The sequence below is a fragment of the Histoplasma capsulatum genome, genomic scaffold, assembly GCF_000149585.1.
Source record: "Histoplasma capsulatum NAm1 scaffold_12 genomic scaffold, whole genome shotgun sequence".
Classification (NCBI taxonomy): Eukaryota; Fungi; Ascomycota; class Eurotiomycetes; order Onygenales; family Ajellomycetaceae; genus Histoplasma; species Histoplasma mississippiense.
This window is the reverse complement of record NW_001813971.1, coordinates 651,165-666,328: the sequence shown is the minus strand read 5'-3', so window position 1 is coordinate 666,328 and position 15,164 is coordinate 651,165. Positions and strand designations below refer to the sequence as shown.

Sequence of the window (15,164 nt, the reverse complement as noted above, 5' to 3'; positions counted from 1 at the left end):
GTGTAAAAAATTGTAACAGCTTAGGTTTGTACAGAGCTCAACTAGACTGGCCGTGTGACCATGCATGGGACTGGGAGTAAATTTTTCTTCAGTTCTATTATCAGATATCTTAGTCCTGGTCCCATATAGTGTTTAGTAAATTAGTCACTTTACACTGTTTATATTATAGATCTAGTCCCAGGTCATGTTCTTCTTATAAATTACTGATTCTAGTCCCATTTGGTCCCATTTTACAAAATGGGACCAAATGGGACCATGATTTACCCTATATAGATTGGCAGTGATAGATTAGCAGTGATAGGTAGGTTGGCAGCGATAGATTAGCAGCAGTAGGTTGGTTGGCAGTGGTAGGTAGATTGGCAGCGATAGATTAGCAGTGGTAGATAGGTTGGCAGTGGTGGGTAGGTTGGCAGCAGCACTAAGCAAGATAGGGGTAATATCTCCACCAATCATATCATCAGATTGATGTATTATATAATCATCAGAATGGGACCAAATTTCAGTCAAAATCATAATCAGTCCCAGATCATGTTCTGATTTTGATAGTCAGTCACTTTACACAAAATATCAAGATTTATTAGTCCCATTTCACTCATGTTTTGAGAATTCTAGTCACTTTACACTCCCATTCTGATTCTGGTCCCACTTGAAATCACGCCAATAAATGGACTGGGACCAAACCAAATCAAACCAAATGTGTAATTCATGGTCCCGGCGGCCAGTCTAAGCTCAACTGACCCTTTGACTAGTCACCATTTCTATTGGGTCAGGTGACATCCACTAGCGTAGGTCAGGTGAGTCACCCGAGGGGTCAAATCCCCCCAACATAACCTGAGCCGGTTGCCCTATTTGGCAGCGTCACGTGGATGAATTATATAGATCACGTGGTATAAAATCCGTTTTCCTCCGAAACGAAGAACTGTGTACATGTACACCCCAAAGCACACTTGTTCAAAATCTACGAAAGGAAGAATGAAAAAAAAAGAAACTGGAAAAGAGGGAGGATAGAACTCATATCTTGAAATGTACCTCTATATTCATTCTCATTTTTTATATACAGATGGTATAGTGATGAATAGTAACAATAGCCTAGATGATATAGACAGTTGAAAGGATTAAGACATTGAACACTGAAAAAATTAATTAAAAAAATGACAAGACAGAGGGGGGTACTCCTTTTTTAATCAGCTGATTGATTGATTGATCGATAGATCAGTCAGTCAGCCACAAAAGAACAAAAAAAAAAAACAAAGAGAACAACCAGAGTAATCAAAAGAAATATAAAAAAAGGGGCAGAAAAAGCTTGTACAGTATGCATTTGAAGAGAAATATATCAGAAATGAAAGAGAGAAAAAGACACAAAATGCAAAGTGAAAAACAAAATATAAACCCAACCACCCAAACCCATTGAAAAGCTCACACACACACACACACACACACACACACACACACATATATATATATATATATATATCTCTAAAGAAAAAAACTTCCCTTTTCACCATTTAACCTTTTTCTGGCTTTCCCTTTATTTATTAGTGGGGTAAATGTAGGAGGTACACTTCCCATCTTCACATCTTCACATTTTGTTCCCCCATTTCTTCTTTTGTCGATGTCCCTTGCTCATTTTGTTCTCGTCGCGGTAGATAGGTAGGTGGGTTAAGAGAGGGGTTATGAAGACAAAGGAACAGAGTCAGGCCGACATCGAAGTGGGGAATCCAGAGGAATATATATATAGTAATAAAACACTCCTCTTGTTCTTGTTGATTTTGTGTGTGTGTGCGTGTGTGTGTGTTTTCTTTTTTCTTTTTTGTTCTTGTTAAGATTGTTGTTGATATGCATGCAAAGAGAAGCGAGCCAAAAATGAAGAAAAGAAAATGGAAACAAATCTGATGATGACAAAAGAACAGAACAGAGTGAAAAGGAAAAACAAAAATAAAAGGTGAAAGGAACATTTAGCAATGCATAAGACAAAGGGAACATGAAAAGATAAAAACCACCAAGCCCTCCCAAACCACCCAAAAACCACAAAGCAAAATAATGCAAAGGGATGGAATCCTTTATGGGTGTGAAAGAGAGTGAGCGAGAAAATCTTGTACAATCTCAAATGAAAAAGAAAAGAGGAAGAGAGAGCGAAGACAAAAACAGGAAAATACGAAGGTGTCAAGCAGACTATGTACGTACGCAATTTCTTTCTTTGCTGGGGGTTTTTTCTTGCCCTAGTTAAGAGGAAAAATGAAGACAGCCGTTAACATCAACATAACCTGGTATATGTAGCTTTCCTCCTCTTCTTCCTCCTCCTTTTCCTCCTTCATTGTCGTCCACATTTCTCCCCCCGTTCCGCGAAATAACCGTGTATATATGTATGTACGTGGGGATTTTTTCTGAAGTGGAGGAGGAGCAAATCCCGATAACGAAAGAGCGGAGGGAGGGAAAAATGAATGAATGCAATAACTTTTGTACTGAAGCAGAAAATGAGGAAGAAAGAACAAGGAAGAATTTCTTTTTAAGGGGGAGGAAGCCCACTCCTATGAAAAAAAAAATATCAAAAAAACAAATAATCACAAAAAAATAATAAAAAAATGCTCCGTGTCTCCAAGTCTATAAATGCTAGATGTGTATTTGTGCGTGTCGTCCGGTTTTTTGCCAGGAAATGAGATGTTGTGGAGGTCGCACCCCCGCGCCAGCGCTCTTGGATTGGTGCTGCCACTCGACGATGAGGAAATAGGCACAGAAAAAGAAAAAAGAAAGAAAAGAAAACGTTGCGTTGCGTTGCGTTGCGTAGCCTCTAGTAAAATGTCTGCAAAAAGAAAAGGTTTGATTTTCGGCCGTAAAGTGCTGTGCGTTTGGTGGTTTTGCATCGGTGTTTATTGTGTTGTTGTTGCCTGATTGGCTTGATTGATTGATTGATTGATTGCTTGCTTGGCGTTTTGAATCCAGAACGTAATGGAAAATGGATAAAGCAGTAAAGTCGAACCCTAAAGCCGACCCTGTCATAGTAAGTAATCATAGGAGGGATTCATCCTCATAGCCCTCGTGTAGCCTCCGTAATATCGCTGTAGGGGTCTGAACAATAACTTCATATCAAGCGAAAGCTCCTCAATAGCATAGGCATCATCGATGTCACTGAGAAAACCACGATGTTGGCGCTTCCGCGCTGCATCTGTCTGAAAATATCCACGAACTGCTCGAAACATTCCCAAGATATCTATAAGGCTGCTATCGTGGATGAAACAAATTTCGAATAGCCGTTCGCGGCTCTGGGCCGATATCAAGTCCGTCTGGATTCTGTAGAATGGATAAGGGCTGATTTCAGCTTAAGATGCACGCAGTATCGTCGCAAAGTAGGGGAATATTGGGTCCCTGAGGATTTAAAAGGCGGCTGACGGTTGAAAAGTCCATGGCGGTGGCGGAATCGGCAACTGCTAAGCAAAACAGGAGCACAAGACTCTGAAAATCTCCTCCCCGTTCCACCCAGCCATATCGATCCCGACTGGAAACGTCCCCCCACTTCCTCGCCAAGGGGCCACATCGTGAAGCCAAAACGATACCACGAAAGATAGATTGATTTTCGGTACCCGCAGGCCCAAGCAAAAACGGAAACGACGAATATGGCGAGCAAGTGAAGGTAATATAATATATATCAGGACTGTGCTGTGGCTCGTTACTCAAGGTAATCATGCCCAAAGGGAGTATATACTAGTATTCAACATCAAAATGAAGATTGAACTGGATCGATTCGATGTCACCAGCAGAACAACGGTTTGAGGGGAATCTCTGGATTCCACATTTGATCGAAGAATCTATATCTGTATCTGAAATAATGTCAAGGTCAAGGTCGGTTCGTTAGGCTAGTTCGTTTTGGATGCGGGAGATTCGCAGTATGGCAACCTAGTAGCCTTGGATTGAGGCTAGCAAACTCCGAACAAAAATCGATTCCAACACCGTCGGAATAAAAAATAAACAGCTCCAATACAGCACATGGCAGAAATGTTTATAAAAGGCCATCGTACGCATCTTCAAAAGAAAAGGGGAGAGAGAATTACAAATGGCAATATATAAAAGTAGGAGGAGAGCCAAACTTGGCCGTGGTAATTCGGATCGTAAGTACGAGTTCGAGAAAAGAAATGTTTCACGTTATCGGCCGTCACCATCACCGTCAAAAAAACATGCAGCAAACCCTGCGCGTTATTGGCGTGCAGGTTGAACGGTTCCTATAATCCAGAAGGAAAAACAAAAAAAGTTAATGAGGTGCTCTGCTCCACGCTGCAACAGAAGGCTAATTCTGCGACATGTTAAAAAGCCCACAAAGGGATTATGGGGCGAGCGTACCGTCACCGCCCAGACTGGTGGATGCTAAATAAAGCCCATTCAAACCACCTTCAGGTTGCCCGCTCGTTGCCGTCGGGTAAAACTTTCGATCGGTCTCAACTTGGGGGTGCATCGAGTCAGGAACTGGAGCCACTGAAGCTGGAAACATTGGTTGCATGTAGCCATCTTGAGTGCCGGCCTGGAACATGGACGTCCAGTCGATTTCGCCTGGCTGACCGGGGTTCGGTCCGGTAGGCATGCCAGGGCGTTTGCTATCAGGCATGTTGTTGGCAGATTTAGCTGCATCGATAGGGGGTAGGTCAACGTTCGACTGGCCAGTTGTGTCAGCTCCAGACTGTGCGAGATACGAACTCTGTTTGGATTCAGCCATCCAGGGAGCTCTCTGATGCGTCTGGTTTTGGGCGTATCCATGATCATCAACTTGACCACGGTTGATCCCGCCAACAGGCTGCATCGGAAAACCAAGGGGCCGTGGATCTGTAAATCCGGGGTTGTGGTGACCAGAGGCCATGCCAACCCCGTTCACGTGCCCTTCCCCAAACGGTGTTCCGACGATACCATTAGAAGCCGGAATGGAGCTACTGACATCTCCTGAAACAGGTTTGGGGACAATGCCCGCAGCCTGAGCTTTCTTCAAATGAGCGTGGGGGTGCGACAGGTGAGTAGCACCCGTCGGATTGCCGCGACGTAATGAACATTTTTGAAAGTGGCGTTTCAAAATATCGCTTCGGGAAAATGTGTCTTTGCACAAAAAACACATGTACGGGCGATCGCCAGTATCTATATTGAATAATAAAAGGATAAGATATCAAAATAATCCAAAGATCAAAACAAACGTATTTTTCCCTTTTCAAGTAAGTGGGAATGGCTGATCAAGGGCTAGAACTGAACTTACGCCTCAATAGATGCCGCTTAAGATGCTTTGCATGTAGATATGTTTTGTTGCAGTGCGGGCAAGGGAACTTGCCATCCGCGTCTTTCGCAGGCATAGCAGCTTTTGTGGTGCCATTTGCTCCGTTAGTAATAGCAGCCGCCCGTCCTGGAACACTTGGAAGAATTCCCCTCCGACCTTGGGATCCGACTACCTGGGTGCGTGGCAGGTCCTTTGGAACGAAAGTTGCTGGGGAAGTAGGTAAGCTATTTGTTGTTGCCACTGCGAGTCCCTTTGGCCCTGTATCACTGAACGAACCGGAAGGTAATGTACCACCAAAATCTGTTCTTCTATCCCGAGGAGGAGCAGGCGCAATGGGCTGAGGATAGGCCTGGGAGGTAGTCGACGGAGGCAACAAGCCATGCGACGGATATTGTTGCTGGCTGTGATGATGGGTTAAGAACGAGGAAGGAGGTAAGCTGTTGACGGTAGTATGCGGCGGCATAGGAGCGGAAGACGCAGCATACACGTCGTTGGCGGACGTGGTTGGATACCGGGGCATCTCATGTCGGTATGGCTGTCCTAGATAGGAGGGATGTACAGGAGGATGGCTCTGTGGATGTTGGAGTGGGGGCAAGGTATGCGGCTGCGCCATTGAATAGTGTGGCTGCATCTGGTACTGATGCAGGTTGGACAGAGGCGGGGGTCCTGGAGGGGGAATATTTGCAGGAGGCCTCGAGGCTTGCGCTCTGATGTTGGGATTCATAGCGAAGGAAAGAAATAGAGGAAAAGTTCGAACCGTGACCTTGTAGGATCGTCCAAACCATCGATTGTGGGATTGTTATACACCCCGAAGACCTCTTTTTTTTAATAAAAAAAAAAAAAAAGAAAAAAGAAAAAGAGAACGGAAAAGAAAAGAAAAGGAAAGAAGGGAAAAAAAAAGAAAAAAGCGTTGTTCCTTGGGGGGGGTTGGGTCGTTGGGCCTGTTAGAAGGGAAAAACTACATGTTGTCAGCCGTCATTATCCTGTCAATGCGAATGCCACGCCCAATGCCACGGATCTGCTTCTTTGTTCTCATGTTTGAAGCATGCGCGCATCATCGTGCCCAAAACGGTGCTGCATTCCAGATTGTTCATTGCGGGAATTCAAAAGAGAACAGGTACTAACCCGAAAGGAATGCAACAAATTCGCGAATGGTGTCGCGATTCGAACAACGACAGGTTAATTCCGGACGAAGGGCGCAAGCCGGCGGGTAATTTCCTTGGACAATGGGCCTGAAGAACTTGAGAGAATGTGTGTGCGTATATATATCTATATATATATGTAGTGGGAGAGTCGTGGAGAGGAGTGTTTGTGTGAGTGAGTTAGTGTGTTGTTTTGGGTGTTTGTGAGAGAGAGAGTTGACAACGCGGGTGGATCAGGAGACGGTCGAGGGTGAGATAGACTACGACCAGGGCTCCACCTTGGGAAGGGAACACGAGTGGAGGCTCTTAAAAAAGACTGGGAGCACAACCCAATACAGTGGACAAGGGAGGGCGGAGGTAGCAGAGGATAATTGGGGATAGTTGGGGATAGGGCTCCACCAGCAGAAAACAATGGAGGAACAGAAGAAGGATTGAAGAATGGAAGAATGGAAGAGAAGAAGAATTGAGTCCTGGGTATGGATGAAGGAGCGACTCGAGACTCGGGATGGACGAGAGTCCGTGAGGATTGGAAGGAGAGAAGTGACAAGTGGAGGGGAGGAGGAGTAACAGTAGTAATTTTATTTTTATTTATTTATTTATTTATTTATTTTTTTTTTTTTTCGGTGCAATGGATGGGATGGATGTACTTGTACTGTGGTTGTGGTGATGCTGGTGGTGATGCTGGTGGTGGTGCGAGGTGGTGGTGGATGGTGGTGGATGCTGGAGAGGAAAGGAAGAAAAAAAGAAAGAAGAAAAAGAAAAGAAGAGGGCAAGCCAATGGATATGCTTCGGGGCTAGGGGCGGGTGTGCACGATGAAGAAATATGAAATAATAAATAAATAATAAAAATAAAATAAAATAAAATAAAATAAACGAGGAGGGAGAAAAATATCAGAAAATGACAGAAAAATGACAGAAAAGAACGCAGCGGCGTGGCGGTGTGCCGTGGGTCGTTCGTTTCCTAGCCGTCCGTTGGCTGGTACTGTCCCGTACGGTGTACGGAGTACTGAGGACGATAACGCAAGACCAGCAGCCCTAGCAACTGGCAGCCCACAACGTAACTTGTCAACTTGTACTTGTACCTGTACCCGGACCTGGACCTGTCCCGTTGTTCCTGGACCTGTGCTCACCCCCTCCCGATACTCCCCCGATACAGCGCGGTGCTGGCCTGGCGATAAGTACTATACAGATTGATTACTGAGTACGGAGTACTGAGTACCTGGGCGCAGATTATTGCGACGAGCCTATATCTCTACCCTGACGCGCTCGTCGAGTCGCCGCCGATCAATCCTTGCAATGACGAAGTCCGGGCTCCTTCCTGCCTGCCATCAAACCTTCTTCCCACCGTTATGCGGTTTCTCCACTACTTGAGCTATCTATTACGAATTCTGATAATGCTTAAATACTTATATAGCAATACGAAGAATATGAAGAATATATCACCTGCTGTACGGCCCCGTCGTTCACCGTCCAGAGAATCCCTTACTTCCTGATACAGCCAGCAAGGAGCAAGGGGAATTCTTCAGCGAAAAATGAACAGAAAAAGTAAAAAAAAAAAAGTCACTGGCCAATCGTGTAAAGCAAATCAGAAAATCAAAAAAATCAAAAAAATCAAAAAAATCAAAAAATCATATGAACAATGCTCTAAAAAGCGCGCTCGAAAACCTGGAACACCCCTTTTCCGGTATTTGGTTCTCGGAATCTTGGGACCTTTGGTTTCGGCCTTATTATTTTCTGCGCTTGGGATTTAGGGTTTCTTGTTGCGGGATTGGTCTATGGTTATAGCTATTCTGGTTCCGGGCGTCGGCCGTCTCAAAAACAACAGGAGGAAAAAGAGAGAGAGTGAGTGAGCGAATGAAAAAAGATGACTTCCACTCAACACCCAAGACGACAAGGGATAAAAGGCAAAAGCAAGTAAAGAAAGCATAAATTGCGTGACGAATTGTGGATATCTGCCGTTTTAAGAATAATGCTTTTGCTTCGCCCTCGAGTGGCAAAACAACCTGGCCCGCTGCCATAACAGGAAATGGTCGGAAATCTCAAGAAGCGAAAAGGGAAGCAAAAAAAAAGGGAAGGAAAAGAAGGGAAGGAAAAAGCGAGCAAAGATCATAAGAGAGCATTACATTTACTTGGTTAAGGACGATGGAAGGTGGCCCCTTTTTACTTCGGATCTCGATGGATATGACGCCACGCTCCCTGTTCCGCGGTTTGGTACTTTGGAATATATTGATTGACTCGTGGTAGTGGCCTGCGGAACAAACCACGACAGGCACCGGAACGTGAGAAGATAATTGGCTTTTTGGACCAACTGCGACAAGGCGGAGGGAGCCTCTGGAAGGGGTGGGGATCAGCGGAAGCCTGTGTGAGGCAGGGTGAATGTTTCCGGAAGGGCAGAAATGGTGTGGAGGGGTTGAAGGTTGCGCCAGCGGAGGAGCGGCGGGAGAGAAATCAGTAGAATAAGCAAAGCTTGGGTTTGATTGATTGATTGGTAGCCGGAACGATGTGACAGAGAGATATATCCAAGTTGTTTTTACTACGAACAGAACATTCCCCCTTTTAGAAGCCTATCCTGTCCCCCTTGCGAGTCAGGTGTCCAAGGCCACATTGAGTATTCGCTTCTACACCCCTGATACCTACGAATAATCGCCGCCAAACGCTCCGATCGCCGAATCCCACAGACAACCCAGACAAACGACACGCGCCCACGCACGGCCAAACGCACGGCCACGCACGCATGCATGCTCACCGAATGGCAAAACCCCCCGTAACAAATCATACACAACCGACCGTACTCGCGATAACAAGGGACGAAATTATATACTGCTTAATATTACTTGCTCTTACCTAGGAACGATACAACTTTGAGAATAACTACCTTCCAAAAACGAGGTCTTGGCAAATTTCGGTACCATTGAAAACAAAACCCTCTCCTTTCCTGAGCCTGAAACCTAGTTTAGACGAGAAACTTTAAAAAATCACATCATGCGATGGATGGTAACATGAAATAATATGATTCTTATCATTACGAGTTAACGTTATTACTCTTAAGTTGACTAGTTCGTTACTACTCTGATTATTAGTTATGTACTGTAACATGTCCCCCCGGACTAGCGCACCACCCACGATCATGCTCATCTAACTAGCATGTGTACAACGGAGTAGTTATTTTCTGAAAAACATTTCAGAGAAGCTGATCGTGGCAAGGGGTTTTTGCGAACCACGATGGTCTTTGGCCCATGCCATTTCAAGGTTGGAGCAATGATCAACTCTACCAACGCTAATGTCATCCCCATCTACGCCGTTAGAATACCTACAACCCATACACGCGGATTTATTTATCTCTTATCAACCCCTTGAACTTTCTAGAGGTAGGATATAGTAAGGATTGGAGGTTAGATTTGAAGATTAGATGAGGGAGCTGGTTAGTGGAATTAGACCCCGAGAAACAGCGGAGAGAAGTCTCTCCCTCTTCCACCTTCTCTGGAAGTAGAAATATCACTAGTGTGTTGAGTTTTATTATTGCTCTTATTCTCAGATCTTTTGAATCCCGTTCAACTGTACTCCGTACTCCGTAACCCGCTCAGAATCTCCACACTCTCAGTGCAACTTCCTCATGTGATATCAAACTCTATTTTAACATGGGTCTGCAAGCAAAAATAACCCCCCCTTACCCAGTACAGCTAGGTTTTCACCCGCTCGAAAATCTCTTTCATTGGTAGCTCAAGAGCCAATTCACAACTCACAATCGAATACCATTGTTTTGAGCTAATCGCCGCCCAGTACGGAGCTTCTTAATTGCCCAATCTGGCTGTACTACATGTAACTAACTGCAGTCCTGTCATTGCTAACTATGTTTGTAAACTTCATTTCATGCCCACAAGGTCCCCATGTTGGCGCTGCTTAATCATCACGTCATCGCCCTCTCCATACACGGGCGGCGGCTTACCATACCGGTATGCAGGTATGCAGGCCAGAACTCCGAGGCTGTGACACCGTCGGGCTGCCCAGCCGCTTCCAGACTCCAGTCGCACGCACGCAACTTCTGTTGCAAAAACCAAATTTCAAATAGGAAGACCAAAAAAGAAAAAGAAAAAGAAAAGAAAATCAAAATCAAACCCAAAACCAAAACCAAAAACCCTTTGTACCTGAAATCGAACCATGGGTCAAACAAAAGATCTCAAAAAGGGCTTTTAAAAACAGGTAAGAAAGGAGGCAAATAACAACTTCCACCGGAAAAAAAAACCTTTTTTTTTAATTTTTCCCTTTTCTCTCCTGGCGGTATTTTCGTCTCTCTCTATTTTATATAGACTTTCTTGGCATGTATTGTAAAACACATTCTCGCCCCCCGGCACTGAATCTCGGGAAAACTGAAATATGCGTTGGGAACAAACAAGATGTTTGCTCTACACGCATTATTTTTGAAAATGACAAAGCTGAAGTTGTATTAGCAGAAGTTAGTAATTTTAGAAGGAAAGACTCTGTTAAAGAAACGGGATGCTCTGTGAGCATACAGTAATATATCGGGAAAACCAAAACTTTCAACATAGGGGTCCGATACGAAAAAAAAGAAAAAAAAATATGCATTTTCTTTTTTTTTTTTTTTTTTAATTTTTTAATTTTTTAATGTTACCCACCACGTGGAGGTGGAGGTTGGATTACTCGGCAAGCCCCATCACCAACTCTCATGGCGGCATGGCTCAGGGAAAATAAAAATAAAAATAAAATAAAATAAAATAAAATAAAATAAAATAAAGGCTAAAAAAAGTCCCCTTTTTTGTCTTCTATCTTCTTCCCCAGCCAAAAACAAAGCAGATGGAAGCGAGGTGGCATCGTAAAAGCCATTCAAGGTACTAATTATCTAGGCTTGGCCCGCGCACCTTCCGCTGGATCCTGGCTCCGTGCTCCGTGCTCCGTGCTCCGTGCTCCTGGCTCCTGGCTCCTGGCTCCTGGAGGATGGAGCGATCGCAGCCTCCGAAGACCCCAGGGGACGCCAGGGATCAATACCTCTCCAGCTCCAGGGTGGGCCTTAAGGTGGATAGATGGGTGTACCCACAAAATACACACAGCTCCAAGATATTCCATGCCACTGGCACACTGGGCACCACTGGGTTGTACCCCAGCTGGCCGCTGTGGGGAGCGGGAGGGATAATCATTCATTCCTCTAGGCTTCGCGAACAACTTTCTCTTTTTAGGGTTTGGGATTGCTGGTTGAAGATAGGAAGGTTACAAATACAGTATATGCATGCGCGAAGAATGAATAAATAGCTTTATCCGTCCTGTTCCGTGCGGGGAACATTATATACAGCCTCCATCGTCGAATTTTTCCGCAAAAACAATCGCAGGAACAGGATGCAAAAAAAAAAAGAAGACGCAGCGAGCCGTTCTCTGCGTTCTCCACACCCAGCAATAATGCCGAGGCATAGGACGCTAGGGCTGGAAATCCCTTCCTTCGCCCCTCATGTTTCTCCTCCTCCCCCCTCAACCACCACCACTCCTCCTAACTCGTGAGCGACGGGCATATGGGAGGATTTGGGACCTTTCTCCACCATTCCATCTTCTCTTCTTCTATCCGACCCGAGAGCCTGCAGACGACAGCCATAACCTGGAAAGGCCCCAAGAAACCCCTTTACCGCGCGAAGTCTGGGGCTGAGCCTGCCAAGCCAAGCCAGGTTCAAAATCTAGCTCCAAACCCCCCCCCCCCCCCCCCCATTTTCGAAAGGTTTGGGAAATGAAAAACAACGAAAGGGCCCAGCAGGCAGCCCGGTCAAAGGGTGTAGTGTTAGTACATGTACTGATAAAAGTAAAGCAAGAATTTTTTGATTCTAGTTCCTCATTCATTATTCCTGCGTTACTGCGAAACCCCTGCCCGCCAGGGTTTCTGTTTATTGTTTTCTCCCGTCTGGATATCCCCAAACCAAATCTGAAACCACGAACCAGCCAATAATGGGGGGGCCCCCTCCCATCCTCATCGGCTTCTAGATATCCTGCTTGCTGGAGGATCCACAATATGCAAGTTATCCAATTCTACCCGGCGGCGCGGGCACCACATAGATTATAATGGTGGTGTTGGTGTTCCGCCATCGGGATCAGTCCGCCTATGATCATTCCCTACATGTTGTCCTTTTACCCTTGGGCTTGGAGCCACTGATTGCCAAGCTAGGGGTTGGTTTTATGGAGATGATGATCGACACAGTCCGAAGCTTCATAATAATACCTTTCTTTATCTGAAGGGGGGACAACTGAAGCAAAAAGATTGGCAAACTGTGGACCTACGATTGAATTACATACTCTATCTGTATGATTCTTCCTGGAGTTAGATCACGCAATTGGCCCTCATGCGTCCCGGACTCAAAACACAGAATTGTTGTTTCTACGGCGTACACAAGCGCATCCCTGGCGTCGAGCCGAAACAAATACGCGTGTTCAAGCTAGTTGAGAGTCTACTAGTGCAACAGAAAAAGCCCGTGTAGAATTTTGAGTTTGCCTGAGTCATGCACGAAATAAAAATGTCCACCAATTATTCTTCAAAGCAACAGCCCCCTTCCCTCCCCTTCCCAGGCATTACAATCAACTGTGCGTTGGCAAACACTTTGTTTGTTTACTGGTCAGAAATGGCCACAATGGACAGAACCTCTTTCTCCCAAACTGACCAACGGGGCCAATTGGTTCTTCTGGTATGGCAAGGCATGGCATGTCACATACTTATGCTTTTGTCTGCTTTTGTCTGAAATCCTGTGAACCAAGCATCTGGCATCCCTCCCAAAACCAAACACTTCGCACAGACGTGCAACGAATCAACGAACATCGCCGACACTACGGAGCACTGGCCGCGACTTGGCCAAGAAATGAGCAATGCACTGTACAATTGACGGGATACCCTAGTACGGCCAATGGAAGCCAGCAGGTATGGAGGGCTTTTTTTTTTTTTTTTTTTTTTTTTTTTTTTTTTTTCAAATATAAAACCTGTCGAAAACCCGATAGTGGCAGATCCAACCCCGGCAATCCTGCCTTGGAAATAAATAATGCACAAGCTTGACAGCCCATTTTAGACTCGTCGGCTACTGGCTTGGCTGTTTCCCCTGACGGTTAGCGCTGGCTGTGCAGCCTGGGGGCTTGGTGATAGGACTGTAACTAATGCTGGCGCTTTGATGATATGACGTAAGCTGTAGTATCCTGAAACCCAACGGCATCGTCATTCGTTAGGCCGAGAGGACGCGGCATGGTTAACTACACTATCAACTTCGTTGAAAAGAGGTGAAAAGTGGGCTGAATGCCGAGATATGCCGAACACGCAGTAGGCTAGCCAAGACATTTATTCTGGCGTTCCTCGGTATCCTCAACTGAAATTTAGTCCAAGCACAGGGGGACAGCAGATATCGCCCCTAGTCAGATAGACGCACACTGAAAACGGCTTGTTCCGGGGTGGACTCAAATTGGTGCTTTCCGCATCAGCCCTTTTGAAAGCGAAGGTTGAAATCCACGGGTGAATACGATTAACTAACCGTTCCGCGAAACACACAGGAAAACCCAAAAACACCCAAAGTGGTGAGCCTACCTCACCAGGAGTCAAGCATAGTCCTGGGCGGAATTCCTTTGGTCGAGGCGTGGCGCCCAGCAATTTGGCAGCAGTTCAAATCTGCAGGACGCAATGCACCAGAGCTCGCCCCAATCCACGCTCGACCGTCCCAGCGCCCAAAAGCTGTTTGCAGCATCGAACGGCCCACGAACTACGGCTCCCCTACCACTGCCTTGGGCGTTGGAGGACGATTCGTCAGCTCTCAACACATAAGGTTTAGTTGTTTTGTCTGCGCCTTTTTTTTTTTTTTTTTTCTTTTTTTTTGTCGCTGGGCCGTGATTATGTTACTGCCACGCGCTCGTGGTGAAAACCCGTGATGTTGCTGTGCAGTATCATATTTTCAGACATTCCCACCCTAAGCTGATTTGACTCTCCCTATCCAAAAATGTTTGTTCAACCTGTTCTGCCTGTCAGAGCAGAGATCTCACTCTCCGTGGGAGGAACGCTCTCGTCCAAGGATTCAGGAATAGCGTTGACACGCGGAGCACAAGCAAGCACGGTGAGGAAAGGCCATGAAGTCTCATCACTAGGCCCAGCTAATGAACCGGCGGCAGGTCCCTCTCACCTTGGGGAAGGGAAGGCGAGAGCATAAACACAGTTCAGCACACCAGCCTCTGTTTAGTTACATCCGTACTCATAGAACTCTCAACAAAATCTCACAGCCCCAATCAATACCTTCGGCCTCTGATCCTGGCCTTCACACAACATGTTGTTATTCACAGTAAGAGACGAATAAATGGACAGGGCTCACATCAACCACCATCCATTGATCCGCAACTGATGATAACCGCAGTGTCTCAGCGAGCCAGTGCCAATTTAGCAACATCAAGCCGAAGCGCGATCCTTCCTTGGCTCTCTGACGTATCTCCTCGTCTGGGGGCGAGGCAACAATTAGCGCAATACCATTAGTGTAATAACTAAGCTGTTAGCTTAGAAGTACCAACCAATAATTTCTCATACTAAAATCTATGTAATCTGATTTGTTGATACTGCTTCACTATCTCATGTTTTCTGCTCTACGCGTTCTGCAACCTTGGAACCTTCTCTTCTTGATCCATATTCATATCCACCGTGGATGTGACACCCCTGGCCACCCTGGCCACCCTGGGATAGAAATATAGATTCTACAGGTGATTTCCAATTCTTCAATACTTCTTTTAATCAGATTGACTGATTTTTTTATTAGACAGTACAAAAACAG

The 15,164-nt window shown here is 45.5% G+C and overlaps 2 protein-coding genes across 2 annotated transcripts; one reads left to right on the top strand and one right to left on the bottom strand.

Annotated features, from left to right (window-relative positions):
• Positions 1–4,188: 4,188 nt before the first annotated feature.
• On the bottom strand, positions 4,189–5,969 carry HCAG_08750 (hypothetical protein; the record flags this gene model as incomplete). Its single annotated transcript, XM_001536378.1, has 3 exons — positions 4,189–4,214; positions 4,333–5,112; positions 5,228–5,969. 3 exons carry the CDS (start codon positions 5,967–5,969, stop codon positions 4,189–4,191), a joined length of 1,548 nt encoding a protein of 515 aa, XP_001536428.1.
• Positions 5,970–13,063: 7,094 nt separating this feature from the next.
• HCAG_08749 (predicted protein) lies at positions 13,064–14,823 on the top strand (the record flags this gene model as incomplete). Its single annotated transcript, XM_001536377.1, has 5 exons — positions 13,064–13,291; positions 13,437–13,514; positions 13,909–14,157; positions 14,626–14,684; positions 14,784–14,823. 5 exons carry the CDS (start codon positions 13,064–13,066, stop codon positions 14,821–14,823), a joined length of 654 nt encoding a protein of 217 aa, XP_001536427.1.
• Positions 14,824–15,164: the final 341 nt, after the last annotated feature.